Source organism: Pagrus major, chromosome 20 (genome assembly GCF_040436345.1).
Source record: "Pagrus major chromosome 20, Pma_NU_1.0".
NCBI classification, from domain to species: domain Eukaryota; kingdom Metazoa; phylum Chordata; class Actinopteri; order Spariformes; family Sparidae; genus Pagrus; species Pagrus major.
This window is the reverse complement of record NC_133234.1, coordinates 11,440,968-11,460,673: the sequence shown is the minus strand read 5'-3', so window position 1 is coordinate 11,460,673 and position 19,706 is coordinate 11,440,968. Positions and strand designations below refer to the sequence as shown.

Sequence of the window (19,706 nt, the reverse complement as noted above, 5' to 3'; positions counted from 1 at the left end):
AATTACAGTCTTAAGATTGTGGACACGTGACCTGTGTTTGACCCATACCTGTGATGTAGAAAGCTTTGTGTTTCCCTGTTCGAACTGTCTGCAGGTCACCAAACTTCCCTGCAGCACCGCTGTTAGGGTGGAAGAGAAACTACAAGAAAGAAGAGAAGAACTCATGTCTACAACAACCGCCACTGACAATATAGAGAAAGTTATTTACATAAACCAAAGTAAGATTAACAATAAGAAGTAATTAGTACCTCATGACCACTCTGTTCACCATGCAGGAGGATGTTTGTGGTGTCAATACCATCATAACGTCTGTCTGAGGGGGGAGTTACACCTGCCAGGGACAGGAGGGTTGGGAAAATGTCCATACCACTGCAGGAGGAGAGGAGGGGACAGATTTGGTCTGTTAAGATGGAGGTGTTTATGACTGACTGAGCTAACTTGCAAAGGGCAGGCGCAGTTAGCAGCAGTTAGCGATTACTCTGGTGATATGGTGCCCATAATTGTTTTGAGAATAAATTTGTAGCCAATTCTCACATATTGCACCTTTAAAGTGAAGAAGTGTTGATTTAAAAAAGTTGCTGCCTGTTGGTTAAATGAGAGTACCTGAGCAGGGCGGAGCTGGTGGTGTTAGCGGGGATCCTCCCAGGCCAATAAGCCACCGTTGGCACCCTGTGACCTCCCTCCCAGGTGGTCCGCTTAGCTGAGCCTCCACCTACCACACAGATAAAAGATGACTTTAGGAATACGAGGTTTAACAGCAATGATATGTGCCGCTACTGTGTAACTGAACACATCAACCCCCGTCATGAAGCGTGCATGGAAGAAGTTAGATTTTCATACCTCTGCTGGTCTGCCACTTTCCCATAAAAGGTCCTACACTTCCTGCGTACTGGCACTTCTGCTCCCAAGGGCCGTTGTCACCTAAATACAACACACACATATTGTACAGAACTGTTATTAAGGCTTTTCTGTGATTACACTTGTAGTGCGGAAGAACAGGCTGACTAACCAGTGAACCAGATGAGAGTATTGTCTTTGTCGGTGTCATCCGAAGCGCTCTTTACCGCTCCTACTAGGTCATCCATCTCTCGCAGGCTGGCGGCATACACTTCATCTGGACGCAGGGCAGTGGCGAAGGAAACCGGAGGAAGCGGAGGGGACAGGGGAACATGCATGTGAGCCAACGCTATGTAGAGGAGATAGGGCTGGCCTCGCTCCCTGCAGGGACAATTAAGACAACTTACACTGACAATTCGTCTTAGGATCATATTGGTGATGTCTCAGCAAATTAATCACATTTTTAGTTCTGAAGCTTTTTACAGTATTTTGATAGATGTAAAGTTATAAACTATGAAAATACTACAAAATGAAGTATATTTCGAAGTTATAAGCATGTTGGAAACAATATGTGGCATTCATAGGGTTTGAATGTGCACATTGACGCATGATTCCTACTTTAAAGTCCATGCTGCCATTCATTTTTGAAGGAATGTGGACTGACTTCCCAAAAGATCTGGTACACGGCATTAGTCACCCTAAATGACATGAATGAAAGAAAGCCTGCACACTGTTGGAACTTTACAGCACATGACTAACAACTGCTGCACTGGTTCACATGACCCTGTACTATAGCATGACGGAATGTTGCCTTTCACAGGCAGCTGCAAACAGCAGGGTTTATGCCCTCCTCTTTTCCTTTCAACACACTCACACACAAAATCTTACTGACGTCACTTTTGGGGAATTTATATAGACTAAACTAGACTTAACTGCCTTGTCTCTGACGTGTGTTCCCAAAATTGCCATAGGTCAGATCACACACACACAGTCTTGTACTACTATCAGCATTCTCACCTCAATGTGGTAAACTTTACAAAACTGTAAATTTACAGTACTGTCTGGAATACACACAGGTATACAGTTACCCTGGTATTTATACACCATCAGGACAATAAGGTCCACTGACACGCTGATCTAGGGTTGGGTCAGGTAACTGCTTCTCCCAGGCTTCATACTTTGAATTATGTCATCTTTTTGGTATCAACAAATCTAGATAAAGCTCTATAAAACTCCATTGCCTTCCTCCCTCTCAATCTTGAAAACCATAAAAGAGCCACACCCCAGCACTCAGGTGACATACTCCTTCATTAGATGGCAGACAAACAAATCGGTGGTCAAACTCTACATCTCCAATATGTAGACTACAGCACTTCGTCATATCCCAGCAAGTGGTAATATGCATGCCAATGAAAGGCAGTGAACCACAGATGGTAACCAATGTTAGCTGTTAGCACCTGCCTCTGATTTACCTGATCTTCCCTCCTCACTTTCCCTCAAATGACCCACAGAAACAGCAACAGACCAGACAATCTTTACAGTGTATGTGTAAAGGATGATGGAGTATGAACTAAGCATAGAGGACACTGGCCTTGACCTTTACCTCCATTAATATAACCTCCAAAATGAAGTTGTTTTGGTCCTGCCATGATCAGGTTACCAGTGTCTCACTTGACATGGGAGTGAAAAGTAGAAGTGCAAAGTGGACTTTTCGAGACATCTCCCACAGTGTGTTTGGGTTAGTGCTTGTTGACGAACACGTAGCACTTCCTTAGCTGTCTCTTCTGGACCAAATCACAGTTGAGTGCTCAAGTTACACCCTCATGCACAAGCTGTCTGTAGAGAGAGCACACTTGAAAGTCTCACTGGCTGCTGAGTAAGTGGACAACACACGGACGCATAGGAGAAGCTTATTCTCTATGGAAGCCTGGCTCAAACACACAGGTTGCATAATGTAAGGATTAGTAAAAGCTGCGCTCACACCCTTAAGGACTGTTCATTCACAGGGTATTTGCACTGCAGCAGCCTATCAACATCTGCTACAACTCAAACAGAAGCGTTCAGGTTTTTAGCACACGTTGTTCTGCTGCACTGTTCTGACTAACAGCTACATTTAGCGTGCTGTTTTTCTACACTCATTATATGCATATGTATCTTGGCACTATGACGCTGTATACTGTCATTTATATGATGGCGTAGACATTTGAGTGTCAACCCTTCATACTTCTGGACCTATATTATGAACACACATGCTGACACACACACACACACACAAACGGGAAGGAGAGGCTGACTTGCATTGTGTGATTGTGCTGTATAAATGGTTTCATAGCTGAACTGTACCTTGCATTTTGTATAATCCTGGTTGCAGCAGATTTGTATCGGTCTGTTAGTGTCCAAAGGTCGAGCGGCTGCTCCACAATGCTGCTGTTTTCAATCAGAGGAAGGCCGACTTTGGAATAACAGTCTCCATGTCCACTCCTCTTCAATCTAGTCCATGAGAACAATAGCATAAGAGAATAATAAATGGTATATATGTACCATATGTACAGCTCTAGGTCTAGAGTCTTTTTGAGTTTGGTCCGTCATAAGCTGATAATGGCTAACCATAAACTCACCATCCTTGGCTTCACTTGGATATAAAACTTTTAAGATTTACGAAAAACTTTTAAGATTACTTTTCGATTTTGCTTGATCTTGTAAAGTCAAGAAATCAGCAACACAAATATCCAACACCAGGATGGAGAGAAGTAAACAGACTAAGGTTTACTAGTAAACCTGACAAGTCCCCTGACAGTGATGTCTAACTTACTAAACTTAAATACGTCATATTATGCTCATTTTCAGGATCATGATATAACTTTGAGTTACTACTAGAATAGCTTTACATGCTTTAATGCTCAAAAAAACACATCAGTTTTCTCATACTGTCCAGTGCTGCAGCACTTTATTCCCCCTGTTTGAAACGCTCTTTTTCAGCTCCTGTCTCTTTAAGGCCCACCCCCTGAATACCCAGTCTCCTCCATCTGAGTCAGCAACACTAACATCAACAGAGCAGCTTTGCTAAATTAATTCTTACGTGCCAAACTAGCCGCTCGGCTTAAATTATGCACATCTGTGACATGGTGATGTAGTGTGACGTCACAAAGTCATGGAATTAAATGCGGGACTACTGACGAGCAGTGTTGACTTTGGTCTTTTTACCTTTCAATAACTTTTACATGCGGAGTAATCTATATAAAACACTGAAGGTAGGGAAAAATAGGTCTCCTTTAAGAAATGTCCATGTACATGTAGAAATGAATGTGCACAACATTTTGTCAGTTGAACAGCTCTTATTATGATCATATTTGTTACAGTAGGAGCACAGAGCCACACCTGATTACTTGAGGTCCAGAAGAATCACAGGGAGGACACTGTGGCAAGTTATACCCAGGAATGTCAGTACAGCCCATGTCATTGCTGTAAGGAATCCCCAAGTAGTAGTCAAAACCTGCTCAAGAGACAATAAACATGGTGCAAATATTTATCAATACAACTGGAATGAATTTTTGGCACCATAAGAAAATCTGCCAGCAGATAAAGCTGCATTATGTTTGGATTGTGCCATAAACTAATATATACCAACACACAATAAACCCCTCAAACTCCTGTGCAGTACAATGTATAAATGTATCAAATGAGTAATCAAAACCTGCTCAAGAGTCAATAATGTTGAGTTTGCTTCAGTGTTTGCTTGGCTCTAAAACATCATTAATCTGTTGTTTACTTTTGGTCCAGTTTAAAAGGATTTTACGACCAAAGACCTCAACAGTGTGAACTAACCAACACCAGTTTCATTGCGCTAAAGCTTATACACCCGTTTTTATGTTTTTGTATCAGAACAGCTTGTCCGCTGTTTAATAAACAAATTACCATAGCAAAGTATAATGTGTTTAGTGACCCTGCTAGGCCCAATGGTACTCCCTCCGGACAGTAACTGGTCCTTGTGGTTGTGTGCTGTTTCCGTTGGTCGATGATGGCTTAAAGTTCCCAAGGTTTGGAACTTTAAGCGATAGTGAGCCTGCACAATCTCACAAATACAATGCGATTTGTAGGCAGTGGGTATATGAAGTGAGGCGGTGAAGGCAGACTTGGGCACGCACAAAAGGAATGAGTAAGGTGATGAAGGGTTAGTGATACTTGGGGGTGGGTGTTGAGTCAGCTGTGGGCGAAAAATCGAGAAACCAGTCTGTCGTCTCATAGGACACAGCTGCAGGGACGTGTGTGTAGTCTGTTCCCTGCAGCAGGGCCGATGGATTGGCTCAACCGCTCCATGTGGCTGGAATGGCCTAGAAAAGCTTACTGAACGCCACAACACTGAATTGAAAAAACTCAAGTGTTGTGCAACAGAAGAATGTGTGTTAGCTCATTGTTTTAGGTGGCATCTACAAATATTTTTGTATTTTTAAATTGTTTAAAATCCTTCAACTGTTAAATAAATGCTTAATGCTGGCATTTTGTAGATCCTCAAGACTGAACAGTAACCTTTGAGTTGTTTAATATTTTGGATATGCCAGTTGTGTGTGTATATAGCTCATATACTCCCTTTACTTATTTACATCAACTCCTCTGAGTTATAGCTTGTGGCTATGGTGGGCCACTTTCCTCACAGGGTTTACTGAGGTTTCAGATAACTTTATTTAATCTCACCTGTATGTTTATAAAAGGTTGTTTTTGTACTATATGTTTACCAAAGGATACCAAATAGCAAGAGCAAAACATGCTGTAACTAACATTGGATGGGAACAGGTTTTTTTAAAGGGACAGTACATCCCCAAATCATATTTTGGTTCAAGTTGCAGAGTTTTGGAGGTATCGGCCATAGAGATGTCTGCTTTCTCTTGAATATAATGGAACAAGATGGCTGTCTGCAAAAAATACATTTGAAAAACTCAACAGCAATGTCTCTTTCCAGACAACTTGACGCGTTTACTCAAGATAATCCACAGACCTTGTTGTGAGCAGTTTCATGTGGGAACTATTTTCTTTCTACCGATATACACCCACCAACCGTATTACTGCACAGATGGAATCGTGCATGGACTTGGCTTGCTAACCAAGCTAACTAGTTAACATTAGAGCTTAGCCCATTATTGTTTACATCCCACAATGTCACAAACACGAGCCTCTCGTCCATGAGCAGATGCACGTTCCTTCTGTGACGTGATACGATACAAAGTAAATAGTAAATAAAATATTCTTGGGTGAACTGTCCCTTTAAATTAGGCTGAAACAATGAGGGTTGACCTTAATGCACACACTTTGGAAAGGGTTTTAGGGGGAGAAATATCAAACTCCCACTTACCTCTGTTAATTGGACTGTATGGTCCATTGTGGCCGAGATGCCATTTCCCGATCATGGCGGTGTAATACCCCGCCTTCTGCAGGAGCTGAGGTAGGGTGACTTCAGAGAGAGGCAGACCGGCCACAGAGCCCACAGCAAAGTTGTGAGTCACCCCGTTTCTGAGGCCGTAGCGGCCTGTCAGGATGGCAGCACGGGATGGAGAACAGGTTGAGGCAGGAGAATGGAAGTCTGTCAATCTGGGAAAAGTCATTTTTAAGGAGAAATGGCACACAGAGGGAGAGAGCATGGGCAATATGCTGTTATTTATACTCAGGAAACCATTTATAACCTTTCCCATGCAATCTCACTCCACCATGTCAGAGACTGAAACACTGTGCAACACAAAAATGTTTCCATTATGTTATAAATGTCATGATTCCATTTAAACATCTGATGATACAAGATGTAATTAAATGCAACATAACAGACCAATGATTAAATTCTCTACCTTAGTCCTTGCTCAGCCATCAGGTTGAGGTGCGGTGTACTGTTTGCCTTCTCTTCCGGCTGGTTAGCATCCAGGTCACCCCAGCCAATATCATCTGCCAGTATGACGATGAAATTAGGCTTCTCACTGGGCTTTTTAACACTGGCTCCATGTTGGGACACCGTGTGGAGCAGCAGACCACACATCAGCATCCCAGAGAGAAGAACCACGGAGAAACCCTCCGCCATTTTGTGTCAAAACCTGCAAAAGGTTACATAGGTTTCATTAAATCCTTTGCTGGCATGCACTGTTATTTAATCCATGAACAGCATGGCATGCAAGCACACTCGTGTGTAAATAAATGTATCCAATAAAATGCAAAAAAATCAGTTAATGTACCATATAAATAAAGAAAATGACTAGGTAAATGTCTTATTTTTGGACTTACAGTGCAACCATCCCCACAAAACCCATTTCTGTTATATTTAGTGCAGTCTATACATTTTTAGGCTTTAAAAACACAACTCTGTTCACTAAAATAGCTTGCAACAGATAAGGCTGTATACTATACAAACCCCAGATGACCAGATCCCGATACCAACAGCAACTGGTCTTTAGGGAACTAATCTAAAGACCACTGGTGTCGTTCTATAGCCATTAGATTCTGCAATCAACATCAGATAAACCAGATAAACTTCAGTTGGTACTGATACCAGTCATAATGTTGGAAATCATTTAGAATAATTTCTGTACGACAAAAACCTCTTAAAAGCCATGTAAACAAGAAACCTGGTGTCTATAATCAGGGATTAAGAGAAATACAGCAAATTTTCCTTCCTTGTCCCAGTTTGTCTGTGTAACCTGGTTGTTTGAGGGCATGTAAACAAAATGACAGTGATAAAACCAGAGGCGAATAGTTGTCTCTTGTGAAGACACATGATTGGTCCAATCCAATTGTTTGCTATTAACAAATGTTCCGATCTCCTTTATCACACAAGTATGTCTAGCTAAACCTGTATTTCAGTCTATCGCTACGCAACAGATCAAAATCTTACTCTGGGAAACAGGAAGAGAAAAAGAGAGGGACACCCTGTTGGTAGAGAGAAACAGAAAGGTGAGGCAAGCCAGTGTGCAGGCACTATGATAGAAAATTACAGCAACACTATGTAGGACAGATGTAGGAAAACTCGTAAGGCTGAACATATCTGTCATCACTTATAAACTAACAAAACATATTGGGCTAAATAAACGCAGGAAACTCTAAATATTTGAGAGGCTGAAATCAGCACTTTCTGCCATTTTTACATGAAAATTTAGTTTAATTGATCAAAACAATTAATTGATTAACAAAACAGTTGGCACTTATTTTTCTGTTGATCAACAATTTGGTTAGTTGGCTAATCGTGGTGGCTCTATGGTCACAAACACACAGACCTATTACGCCTTTTCATTTTTTTTCCTTTCCTCCAGTGTTTTATATAGGTTCTTGTGCATGTAAAAGATCTTGAAATTTAAAAAGGTTATAGTCCGCACTAACAGAAGCTCCTCTCTTCCACAGTAGTCAGTAGTCCCGCCTTTAATTATGTGACAATGTGACATCACAGTACGTCACCATGACATATATTTGCATAATTTATGCCTATTTGCTTGTTTGGCGCATTAGAATTGATTTAGCACAGCTGCTCTGTTGTGCTGTACTGGTTCAGGCATGTGTGAGCTGACCAATCAGAGGAGGCTGGGTATTCAGGAGGAGGGGCCTTAAAGTGACAGGAGCTAAACCTATTCAAGTGGTAACCCAAAATAAAACTATGAACCTGAAAATGAGCATAATAGCCTATGTCTCCTTTAAGATAAATAAAAAGAGTAACTTTAGACAATGTTTTGTAGATAAAGTAATTAATGTAAACGTACACGTTAACGTAATTAACGTTTTAACCACTTGGCGGCATACAGCTTGAAGCCACAACAACAATCATCCACAGATTCAGTCTCTCACACCCTGAGATGAACTCCCCAAACAACCCTGCACCCCGCAGTCAGGCAGGGCAGTGGGGGAGTCCACACACCGCTCCGGGCCAGGAGGAGAACTGGCTGTAACCAGATCCCTCTTAACCCTTCTCAGCCCCCCTCGCCCGTCTGGGAAGGGGGGTGGTCATGAATGCGAGCCAGTGTCAGACAGCATGTTTGTCGGCGTGTCCCCATGTGTGCGGTTATGAGGCTATATATGCACGTCACAGACAGTGTGGAGGACATGTGGAAGTAAAGTTTAGTCTGTGACCGACGCGGCGGGACTACAGCAGCAACAGTCGAGCGAAGAAAGGAGCACATCCGCCTGAAACTAGCTACACACAGGTGAGACACGCGACGTAAATACACGTTATTCCACCATATTGCTTGAGTTAATCAACTGTATATGCCAGGACACGTCTTCAGCACGTGTTGACTTAAACATACAGCTCAAAGAAGCTACGTACGAGTACTTACAACTTGTTTTAGCAGTTAATAAAGTCACATTGTCCACCGACCGCATGAGTCGCCGCTAGGAGCATTGCGTCAGCCGGGTCCTAAACAGATGGCTCCCACTACTCATCATCAGTATCCCCTCCCATCCCGCTTAATTCAAAACAGTTTTAAAAGAGTTATTTTAGAAGTAGTTTTTTAACAGGTCAGGGCAGCAAAATCAAACAAAACGTGTCTTGTGTGTGTAAAGTCGTGAATAATCTAGTTATGATTTACTAATCAAGGTGTATCATGTAACAGGACGGGCAGTGATTTTCAACTTAAAAGCTGGAACAAAAAACAGGAAAAGGGATTATAATGTTTATTTTCCTGACATTTAGTTGAGAAAGAACACTTTGATGATGTAACTAAAAACTTAAATGTGCAATATGTAAGAATTTTAGTCACAAACATTCCGAAATTAACAGACGACAGACGGTGAAGACATATATTAAATACATTGAAGCTATGATGTCCATGTATTGTGTGACAGGGATCTCTACTGAAGTTAGCATGCTAACCAGCTAGCCACAGCCTGTCCTAGTTTAAAGCTCCAGTGCTAGCGGTGCAAACAACAACACTGACCGAGCTAACAAGCTAACGGCAGCTACAGTTGGCAGCAGTTAGCGGTTACCCTGGTGATATGCCTCCCCCTGTTTGTTTTGAGGATAGATTTGACTGGTGGCCATTTCTTAACTATGGCACCTTTTTGGTTGGTTACAGAAAAAAATAGGCACGACAAAGAAAAAAAAATGTAGTGAACATTTTGAAGGAATTTAATTAAAGGTTGTCACTATTTATGTATGATTCCAGTGAATAATTTCCAGTGTGAAACTTGCTGTCTTCACTTGGAGAGTATTTTTACAGAGGTGTACAGGGGACTGATAGAGTTTTGTCACATGGTCCAACAGCAATCACGTCAAGATCATAATTAGCAGAATGAATGAGCTTGTGGTGGAGTAATGCTGAATGTCTATAATAGTCTGAAAGTTCATTGAGAAAAAACAAAAAACAGTCAAATTCCTTGTATGCGTTTACATGATAGGCCAGTAAAGCTGATTCTCATAGAACACAAAGTTGTAGCAATGAACGTCAATGATGCTTTTAAATGTTGGTTTTGCTTCAAAGAAGGCAGACATTTTAAAATGTCAAAGCTTCACACACATCTGCAACCCGGCAGCACAGAAGATCTATACGATCAGCACACACCCAGGATTAGTGTCACCAATGCGGTATCAGACTAAATTTGAAATCTAGTCACGACCTCCCCTTCTGTTCCTGAGTTATGGTGTTGAACAACGGCCATAAAAGTGTTTTTGCTGAACATTATGATGTCACAGAGAATTTGAATTTATGGACATTAAATTGTCATCACATCTATGAGACGTTTTGTCATAATAAGCACATTAATTCTTGTATTACAGCCAAAAATTTGTGTTGTGAAGCCTTGGTGACCTTTGACCACCAAACTCTAATCAGTCGGATGATTGAGGACTGTTTAACAATTATCAGAATAATAATCTAATCACACCTTAAACTATATCTATTTAAGCCTTAATATCCATTATATCGTTGCTTAGTTTTAGCTTCTAAAACAAATTGTAAATAAAGTTGTGTAACATTTTAACATATCCTACCCAGAATCAGGGCCAATAGGTATTATGAGCTACTAAAACTGTATGAGCTACCGATGCTGCCCCCAGTGTGCTTTAGCTTTAATAATTGATTAGGCCCAGCCTTGTGCAAAGAGGAGCTAAACCTAAACAACTGCTGCCTTTTCCTCCTTTACCATATTTGGTCACTGCACAGACAGTGTTTGTACATTCAACAGTAACCTGGTAAGGTAGGGATGCACAGAAGCTGTTCATTTAAACGGCAAGTTGCTAAACAAAGAGGAATATAAGAGGGAATATAATAACATGCCTACTAGTCAGGCAGCATTTTCAAGTCAGCTGATTACTGTAACTGGAAGGTATGAGCAGGTTAACCACACCTAACATGACATTTCTTCTGATTAAAAGGGGAGCAGCTGGCCTGTGTGTAACAGGTTACACAGGACGGACATGTACATTGATGTTTGTTGTTAGGTTAGATACATTTGACATGAGTGACGACGGCAATCAACCATTCACTAAAAACATAATTTCTCTTTACAGGGCATGGCACTGTGTGGAGTCAAGAGGCCACGCTTCCTGGGGCCCAATGTGTACACAGAGGCCCCTGATGGAGGCTGGGGATGGGCAGTGGCTGTGGCCTTCTTCTTGGTGGAGGTTTTCACCTACGGCACCATCAAGAGCTTCGGCATCTTCCTCCAGGACCTGATGGAAGAGTACGGGGAGACCAACAGTCGGGTCTCCTGGATCATTTCCATTTGCGTGTTTGTCATGACCTTCAACGGTGAGTACAGCTGATGAGGTTGAGTTGGTGACACCTGACAAAACCAAATAAAGAACAGACTGTGGCCCAAATCGAAAATGACAATGAAATAAAAAGTCTGTTCTCAATGGTTCCTCAGGTCCTCTCTCCTCTGTGATGACTAACCGCTTTGGGTTCCAACTTGTTGTCATGCTTGGAGGATTACTTGTTTCCGCTGGTACCATTGCCACCAGCTTTACCACCTCCATCAATCAAATGTACATCACCTATGGAGTAGTTGCAGGTATTTAATTGCTTTCTTCTTCCTCTCTGAACATCACATAATGTTCTTTGAATTTGTGTCTTAGCGGCTTGTGTAGCTAAATTAAACATGCATCTTTTTCACTGTGCAGGTATGGGCTACTGCCTGACCTTCCTGCCCACTGTGACCATCCTCTCCCAGTACTTTAACCATCGTCGGGCTCTGGTTACAGCTGTGGCTTCCACTGGAGAGTCCCTGTCCATGTTTGCCCTGGCACCAGGTGAGTGGGAGATGTTGGTTGAAAACAATGTGATGAATGTGTTTTTGTGGTAGAAAAATAAAGTTAAATAACTTGAAGGGAACACTGTAACCTTTATACACTCTCTAGGTTTCATACTGTCCAGACAGAAAGATTATAAGGCCTTGTCTCAACGTCTTGAGATATGCTTGTTTTGGGTAACTGGTACAGACGTAATTCTTTTTGTTTAGATAGCTTAGAAGTGTTGCTTTCTGGGCAGTAATGAATTAAATACATTCATATTTAAGACAACGGCGATGAAGCAAAGTGTTTATTTCTTCATCAAAATAGAGACTGACATAAAAGTACTTGTTTTTTAAAATATGTTCTTGAGTTTGCGACTCTTTGGACAAGAAGACTTGTATAGCTTATGTATTGACTGCAAAACTCTAGGAAAGATTACTAAATAAAATGCTAAGAGAAACATAGTCAGCAGGTCAGATTAAAAAATTTAGCCTATAAAAATAGTTTTAACAAACACCAACTGCATGTGTAGACAGTTGCCTTTGAACAAATGTTTTCCTGTTTACAATAACTTACTTAAAGGGGCAATATGTAAGAATTGGCCAACTTAAAAACGAATAGGGGTTAGCATTTCATCTCAAGTAACAGTTAATTGCTATTACCTGTAGCTACTGTTAGCTATTTCGCTCATTCAGCAGTGGTCCAGACTGGGAGTGTTAGTGTTGACACCGCTGGCACAGGAGCTGAGGACTGTGACAGGACAGGGCTAGCTGGTTAGCATGCTAACTTCAGTAGATATGTCTGCAACACAATATATCGACATCATAATATCAGAACAGTTATGTCTTCGCATTCTGTTGATAATTCTAGTAACTGTTAAAATGTTTTCAGCTAAATTTTTTACACATTGCACCTTTAATTTGTTTAGAATTAAATTAAAATGTATTATTGGGTGCACCTAAATGAAAAAGTAAGGTGCAACCAGTGTAAAAAGTTGGTCTAGAGCGCTGCTTATTGTCAACATTTGCCAAGAAAATCAACAATGAAACAAGTATTCCGAGCATAAAACTATGAAAAACATATCATTAACCACACTGTTGTACTTGTGACATGTTTGTTCCTCTACATGAACACGGGCACATTGAGTTTATTTAGATCCAATTCCACATAAACCACCCTGCTGCTGTAAATACTCATTTGAGTGTGGCTGAAAATAGTCCTAAACAAATACACTATTTAGTCCTGTTTGTGTAATCTATGATAAACACCGAAGTACCCAGCTGGTCTAGGAAATGATTTAGCCTATACATTTATGGTCTGTTTTTAAAGATTCATGCCCATCGTGGGAACCAATGGGAATGGGCTAAGAGCCACAGACAGCCAGGTATTGAGAGACAAACCATCATGTCAATTTCCGCAGTAGTCTTTATCCAAGTGAGATTGTGAACAGACCAAACTTAAAACTACATATGCAGTTTCATTGACAAACACTCACTATATACCCCTTCTTCCCCCCTCAGCCTTTTCTGCACTAAGGAACCATTTTGGCTGGCGACACACCATGGCAGTGATAGGAGCTCTGCAAAGCACCATCATCATCTGCGGTGCTCTTCTCCGGCCAATCATTATCAAACCCAGTGTGATTCATAAGGCAGAGACTGATAGACTGTCCTCAAAGGAACTGGAGGCCCTAAGTTCACAGGAGAACTTAGAGGGCACAAACCAAGTGGACTCTGTGACAGGTAATACCTCACATGAACAAAATACCTCCCACAGCCTGGATAATGAGCTCACCAGAGGCTCTGTGAGCACTGGAGACTCTGGTGTCCAGTCTTTGAAGGAAACGGAGGAAAAGACTTTACTGGACAAAGAAAAACAGACATCTGTGGAAAACAGTGTGACAGAGTTTACAGAGTCTAAAAGAGACGATAAACAGAACAAAGATGCAGAGAAACAAGTGGTGAAAGATCAAATGAAATCAGATGATGAAAAGCTATCTGCAAAGAAACTTCTAGATTTCTCCATCCTCAGAGAGTGCAGCTTCATCCTCTACTCTCTGTTTGGACTGTTCGCCACACTTGGCTTCTTTGCCCCTCAACTCTACATCATCGAGCTGAGTGTGAGTCGAGGGGTAGAGCGGGACCGCGCTGCCTACATGCTCTCCATCATGGCAGTGTCTGAAATCTTGGGCCGTTTCGCCATCGGTTGGATCCTGACACGGAAGCAGTTCATGAAAAGGAAGCTGCTTGTGCTTCTGGCATGTGTCATTGCAATGACTGCAGATCTGGTGGGATTTACTTTGGTTACGGAGTTCTACGGCCTGGCTGTATGCTGTGCGTTGTATGGGTTCTTAATGGGAACACTAGCGTGCACCCACATCCCCATGCTGGCTGAGGATGACGTGGTGGGCATAGAGAGGATGTCTTCAGCTGCTGGTGTCTATGTGTTCATACATAGCTTTGCTGGGCTGGCTGGACCCCCTCTCGGAGGTAAGTGTTTTCTTGTATTGAGAAGTTTTCAGTGCTTTTAATCAAAATCAAAGCTTAAAGAGAAAGAGCTAGAGAGGAAGAAGTAATTGGAGACAATCACTTAAAGCATACCAACAGGCAATGCATTAATGCTGCTTTCAGGTCTAGTTTGAATATACAGCAAGATTTAAAGTGCTACTCTATTTTCTTTAGGACTGGACTGACATAAAGTTGAGGTACTTGCAAAAGTTAACAAAAAGAGTGGCTGTAATTGATGCAGCAGATGCCGAGATATCCTCCACTTTAGTCCTTTTAGTGTTCACACAGAAAGCAGAATGAATTCTTGACACACATTACTCAAACTTGTGCTTATTCACACAAGTTTGAGTAATATTTTGCTTTTCACCCCCAAAAGCCAAAATATTTGACAGTACATTGGCCGTAAGCTAGCAAGCAACGATAGCTCATGATATTCATGAAGTAAAGTACATTTCCACTCCAGATCCAGTCAGCAGTTAACATTACAGAACATGAACACACGACAGCGAAGGTCAGCTCCGCAGATCACTGCTGCAGTAAGGTTGATAAACAGGATTGAAGATAAATCCACTTAAAAGTAATCTCTGAGTTCTCCTCCTGTCACTAAACGGCTCCAGATCAGAGCAGAATCCGATGTGTCTCCAGGGTTTTATTCCTCCAGAAGGTCTGGCTCTGCATCCGACTCTCTGCGACCCTCCCCACACAACACTCAACAAAACATTTTTCACTGAAGTCGATTATTTTCAACCATTACACACCATTAGTCTAAATCTATCTCAAACACTGGATCCTACGTTTCCCATAAAACAACTCAGTAGCTTCTTGCATTAGACCCTTCCTGTCTAGTAAATTCTTGTAAACTTCACACAGTTTGTTGTGCAGGCTTTACACAAGAAAACGTGTAGTCTCCAAATTTTCTCAGCCCCCTGCAGAGCCCTAGAAGACATTATATAATTGTTTACACAGGACTGTTCTCCTTATGACAAGTGAATTATATGTGTAAAATTGTTGGAACGCCCCTTTAATGCTTCCTTTTTAATCCTTTTCTATCCTCTACCAGGTGTGCTGGTGGATGTGACTCAAAACTACGGATCTGCCTTCTACTCCTGTGCAGCTGGCATGGCAGTCAGTGCTGTGTTCTTGGGTCTGGTAAGACCTGCTAAGAGAGGATTGCTCTGCAGGAGGAAGACATCAAAACACCCTGAAAACATAGATGAAAGAACAGGGAACTCTGTGGAACAGAGTGCAGTATGTGAACAGGACAAAAGAACTGAAAGTCCTCAAGATTGCAGTGAAGTAGATGACAACTTGGTCTGCGACCAAGAGGAGGCCACAAGAGACACTGAGGAGGTTATAAGTTTTGCTTGAGCTGATAACGATAGGATAAGGGTAATAAAAGGGTCCAGCCTTATGAAGGTAAAAGGCTATCTAAGGACGACTGCTGGCAAGTGCTGACGTGTCATGAGTACAATGAAAAGAAAGACCAATAATAATCTGTCATTGATCTGTCAGTGTAGATCTGAGCTCTGAGAGCAAGATCTTTTAGACCACAACATGTATGTAGCAATGTTGCCTTACATAACTTACGTACCAAACAGTGTTTTTTAGTACTGTTAAAATGGAAGAGTGTACTATTAAATCAGCTTTAAGTGAGTTAACTTTTGATATGGCCATGCTTTAAAGGACAATGTTGTGAGATGTGGATGTATAGATGTGATCAAAGTGGACTATGAGTGATCGACCATTAATGGACGTGCCTCAGTTTTAGATATTCCACAACACTGATACTTGATGAACTAACTACCTGCTGGTGATCAATACTGCAATGATAACCGGAGAAACTGTGACACAAATTTAGCTGCATAACAATGAATTGCACAGATTCTGTAACAAGTGTTATAGAAAATACATAAAGCTCAGGAGATAACGTGCGTGATTAAAAGTGTTTATTTTTAATCAAACTTTCGCCAAGCTGTCGATGTGCTGTTGATGTCGATAGTTTGAGTCTGACATCTCATCACACATGATGTGCTCATGTGTGATGAGATGTCAGACTCAAACTATTTTTGTATTGAAAATGTTCAATCGCAACAAACTAACAGTGTGATTTGAACTTCTCAATCAGATGTAATGTTTGTTTTTTAAATAATGTTCCCTTTTCCATTAAAAATATTTTATGTACATATTGCATCTTTCATTTTGTTAAAAATAACAAGGTTGTGTTGTGTCTGAAACTCAATATACACCTTACAGTCTCCCAGATATATTATCCAGTATGTGTGAAATTTGGCGTACCAATCATAAACAAAATTAAGATTCTGTTTACTAATCAAATGGCAGCAGAAAGTGGTACCGAAGTTCATATTTTCTCCAGTATGTCCAGGCACTTGCAGAGCCACAGTGCCGATGTGTGAAAGGCTTCAGTGGGTTTGGGATAGTGCAGCACAGACTGACAGGCAGAGGCCTCCTCTGGTCTGGATGTTTGACTCTGATCCTCCTCCATCCAGCGCAGTAAGGACTATTGAACATAGATAAACATTCACTTACTGGAAAAAAAACAGACGCTTCTTTGTAAAGGAGATCACATGTCACAATGAATTACTTCAGTGTAATTAAGTTGCAACAGTCACAAGTACCAGTAATGTGCAAAACAAAAGAAGTTCTCAAAAAAAAGTTGTAATACTGACTGGAACTGAAACATATATATAATTATGGTTAAAATTCACTGTCATTGTAAAACAGATTTCTGTCTATGAAAAGGTTTTTGTTTTTTTTACCTGGTATCTTTCAGCTATTTTGAAGCCAATGGCGACCTGCAGCTTGCGAAGGCAGATGGGACAGAAATCCAGGGGCCTGCGATCAGACTCTTCAAGGTGGTTTGAACCCTGCATGACACAGTTCAACCACTGGCAATGCTTTACTCCAAACATATGGCCGATCTCATGGGTCATTGTCTGGAAAAAAAATATTTAACATGAGGTTTTCTGATAGCAAAAAGAAAACAGGAGTATTGACTGTTTTATCAGCGGTAATGATAAAAGTAAAGGTAAGAAGGACCTTTGACGAGAGGTTCATAGTACCAAAATTGAGTGAGTGGAGGAGCATGTTTGATAGAAACCTTGCAGGATCGAAGCAACAGGGTGCTGGTGATGGGTGGAGTGTAATAACCGTCAAACACAGAGTAGTCTCCCTGCTTTGGCAGAAGTCGTTTCTTTAGCCTCCCAGCATAAGTTCTGCTGTAGAAGTTGTCATCATACCTGGCAAAGCTGAAAACACCCATTCCTGCAATAGTGAGGATGCAGGTAAGGAAATGGATTTTATGTAAATAACTTTGGCACCACCTAGTGGCAGGTCAACCACATTACACCATCAGCGGTAGCATTGCCGATCATAAATGAAGCCATGTTTACTGATTCTCTCTTTGAAATTGTGCTTGTCCTGAACATATCAAAGTGTTTTAACATCAGATTTACTCTGTGTTGATACTCAGTGGCGTATTACTATTAAGTGTAGTAGCATCTATCCTTAATAATCACAGATAGAGTAACATTTTCTTTGTTGAGGCACTGAAGTAAAATCTCACCCATACTAAGAGAGGCCTGTCCAAAGACAAAGTTCCAGGACTCTTTAGGGTAGAGGTCAATCATTGTGATTCCAACAATGCAAAAAGCATCTTTTGGTTTCCTGTTCCCCAGGAATTGTAGCAAGTCACCTATATTTCAAGAGAAGACAATAATGGCAATGCAATATCATACAAGGTCCAGTTGGAGATCAATGCATTTCACTCCTAATACTCCTGCAGCTCCACATGAAAAGTAGCCACCCAGACCCTAAGACTTACCCGAGGTACTTACCAGTGAGGATCTGCAGGTTGTACGAGTTGCTGTTAACTCTGAAGGAGCATCCTGTTTCAGCTATAGTTACTGCTGGCAGTAACTTGACAGAAAGTCCATGGAAGAAGGCCTGGCAGTATTCTCTGAGCCACTCCACATACTGGTCTGTCTTTGCCCCGGCCTCCCCAAAGGAACCTACAGGAAACACAATGTAGAATTAAGGCCAGCCAACCATGTAACATGCTGCACGCTGAGTCCAAAAAAACGACTGTATGTCTTGTCATCTTTTGGGCAATTGGTGACATGTTTACTGTTGTGGTCATGGGTACGTGGCATGGATAAATACCAACTATGCATGTCCTTTCCTTAAAAAATGGCCATTTTATCAGGACCACTCCCACACTCTTTACAAGGACTGAGGATTACGGAGGCTCTAGCCGCACTAGACACAAACATACTCACCTATGGTTTGAATATAAATTGTATTGTGACTCGCATCGGGGGTCTTGCGGTAAGGGTCTCTGTAGAAGCTCTCAAAGTCTTGAGGCTCCTCAGGGTGAGCGGGGATCCAGTCTGAGTCAGAGTGCACTGTTATGGGTTGGAAAAGTGAACCTGGCTGCCCCGGGTGGAATCCTGCCTCCAACAATTGCCTTTCTACTTTTGTGTACTTGCTGTAAAGTTTAACCAAGTCCTGACGACTGGAGACCAAAGCTGTTTGCAGCGTCTCCACAGAGTGCTGGATCCTCTTCATCTGCAGGAGAGATAACCGTCATCAACAGGGTGACATTTTCAACATGGCTTTGATAGCATTTCTTCTACTCTGAACCCCTAGAGCTACCTATGGATGCTTATGAAAACAAGTATTCGAATTAATTATAGAAATGAAAATTTGATTATAAAGACTAAATGTATCCTGGTTATATAAACTTTATAGAAGCCAAATAGGAGGCTGTTAGCAAAGGAAAGTCTATGTGACAGAAAATATTAGACAGGTTACAAGCCCACATACTGGATGGAAATATGATTTATAACATAATACACTACAGTACATTGAGGGTATTCAAAGTAGCGGAAGTGTGTAAGTAGATAATAATTATACAAACCTGCCTGGAAATATGATCTATTTCACATACAGCAAAGAAATAAATATTAGACAGCTAATAGTAGAACTTCTTGTGAGCTTTCCAAACTGCACGGCATAAAAACACGTTGCAACACGTCCGTTCGACAACAAAACAAGATACCCTATCAACACATGTCTTTAAGGACAAAATTTATCAGCTTATCGTTCGTAAGAAATGATAAAATACAAATAATTTGCCCCAGTGTAGACATGTA

At 41.3% G+C, this 19,706-nt stretch overlaps 3 protein-coding genes across 6 annotated transcripts in view; 1 reads left to right on the top strand and 2 right to left on the bottom strand.

The window, feature by feature from the left end:
• The window catches only part of arsg (arylsulfatase G), an 11,254-nt gene extending 2,038 nt beyond the window's left edge, over positions 1-9,216 (bottom strand). The window contains exons 1-11 of one of the 4 annotated variants that reach the window (XM_073489643.1): positions 9,135-9,204; positions 7,706-7,740; positions 6,672-6,911; positions 6,185-6,420; positions 4,216-4,330; positions 3,181-3,327; positions 1,010-1,218; positions 841-921; positions 604-712; positions 249-369; positions 49-139 (exon numbers count right to left, since the gene is read on the bottom strand). In XM_073489643.1, the coding sequence (XP_073345744.1) occupies positions 49-139; positions 249-369; positions 604-712; positions 841-921; positions 1,010-1,218; positions 3,181-3,327; positions 4,216-4,330; positions 6,185-6,420; positions 6,672-6,898 (1,336 nt within the window). In that variant the 5' untranslated portion in view covers positions 6,899-6,911; positions 7,706-7,740; positions 9,135-9,204. Of the gene's footprint in view, positions 1-48; positions 140-248; positions 370-603; positions 713-840; positions 922-1,009; positions 1,219-3,180; positions 3,328-4,215; positions 4,331-6,184; positions 6,421-6,671; positions 6,912-7,225; positions 7,293-7,439; positions 7,457-7,705; positions 7,741-9,134 lie in introns of those variants that run through there. The other 3 variants (XM_073489642.1, XM_073489645.1, XM_073489644.1) reach the window with 3 other exon arrangements.
• Positions 8,714-16,716, top strand: LOC141015527 (monocarboxylate transporter 7-like). The gene is made up of 6 exons (XM_073489640.1): positions 8,714-9,002; positions 11,306-11,546; positions 11,665-11,808; positions 11,918-12,046; positions 13,549-14,517; positions 15,596-16,716. The coding sequence occupies exons 2-6, from the start codon at positions 11,309-11,311 to the stop codon at positions 15,901-15,903; spliced, it is 1,788 nt and encodes a 595-aa protein (XP_073345741.1). The 5' UTR covers positions 8,714-9,002; positions 11,306-11,308; the 3' UTR covers positions 15,904-16,716.
• On the bottom strand, positions 16,698-19,706 carry LOC141015530 (archaemetzincin-2). Its single transcript, XM_073489647.1, has 7 exons — positions 19,472-19,706; positions 18,831-19,119; positions 18,390-18,563; positions 18,119-18,247; positions 17,654-17,817; positions 17,313-17,489; positions 16,698-17,053 (listed from the first exon to the last, which is right to left on the bottom strand). Exons 2-7 carry the CDS (start codon positions 19,117-19,119, stop codon positions 16,895-16,897), a joined length of 1,092 nt encoding a protein of 363 aa, XP_073345748.1. The 5' UTR covers positions 19,472-19,706; the 3' UTR covers positions 16,698-16,894.

Coding starts and splice junctions, on each gene's coding strand:
- LOC141015527 (XM_073489640.1), top strand. CDS start 11,309: ATGGCACTGTGTGGAGTCAAGAGGCCACGCTTCCTGGGGCCCAATGTG. Junction 11,809..11,917: donor CACCTATGGAGTAGTTGCAG/GTATTTAATTGC, acceptor TTCACTGTGCAG/GTATGGGCTACTGCCTGACC. Junction 14,518..15,595: donor GGCTGGACCCCCTCTCGGAG/GTAAGTGTTTTC, acceptor ATCCTCTACCAG/GTGTGCTGGTGGATGTGACT.
- LOC141015530 (XM_073489647.1), bottom strand. CDS start 19,119: ATGAAGAGGATCCAGCACTCTGTGGAGACGCTGCAAACAGCTTTGGTC. Junction 18,248..18,389: donor CAACCTGCAGATCCTCACTG/GTAAGTACCTCG, acceptor CTTGAAATATAG/GTGACTTGCTACAATTCCTG. Junction 17,490..17,653: donor TGTTGCTTCGATCCTGCAAG/GTTTCTATCAAA, acceptor TTTTTTTTCCAG/ACAATGACCCATGAGATCGG.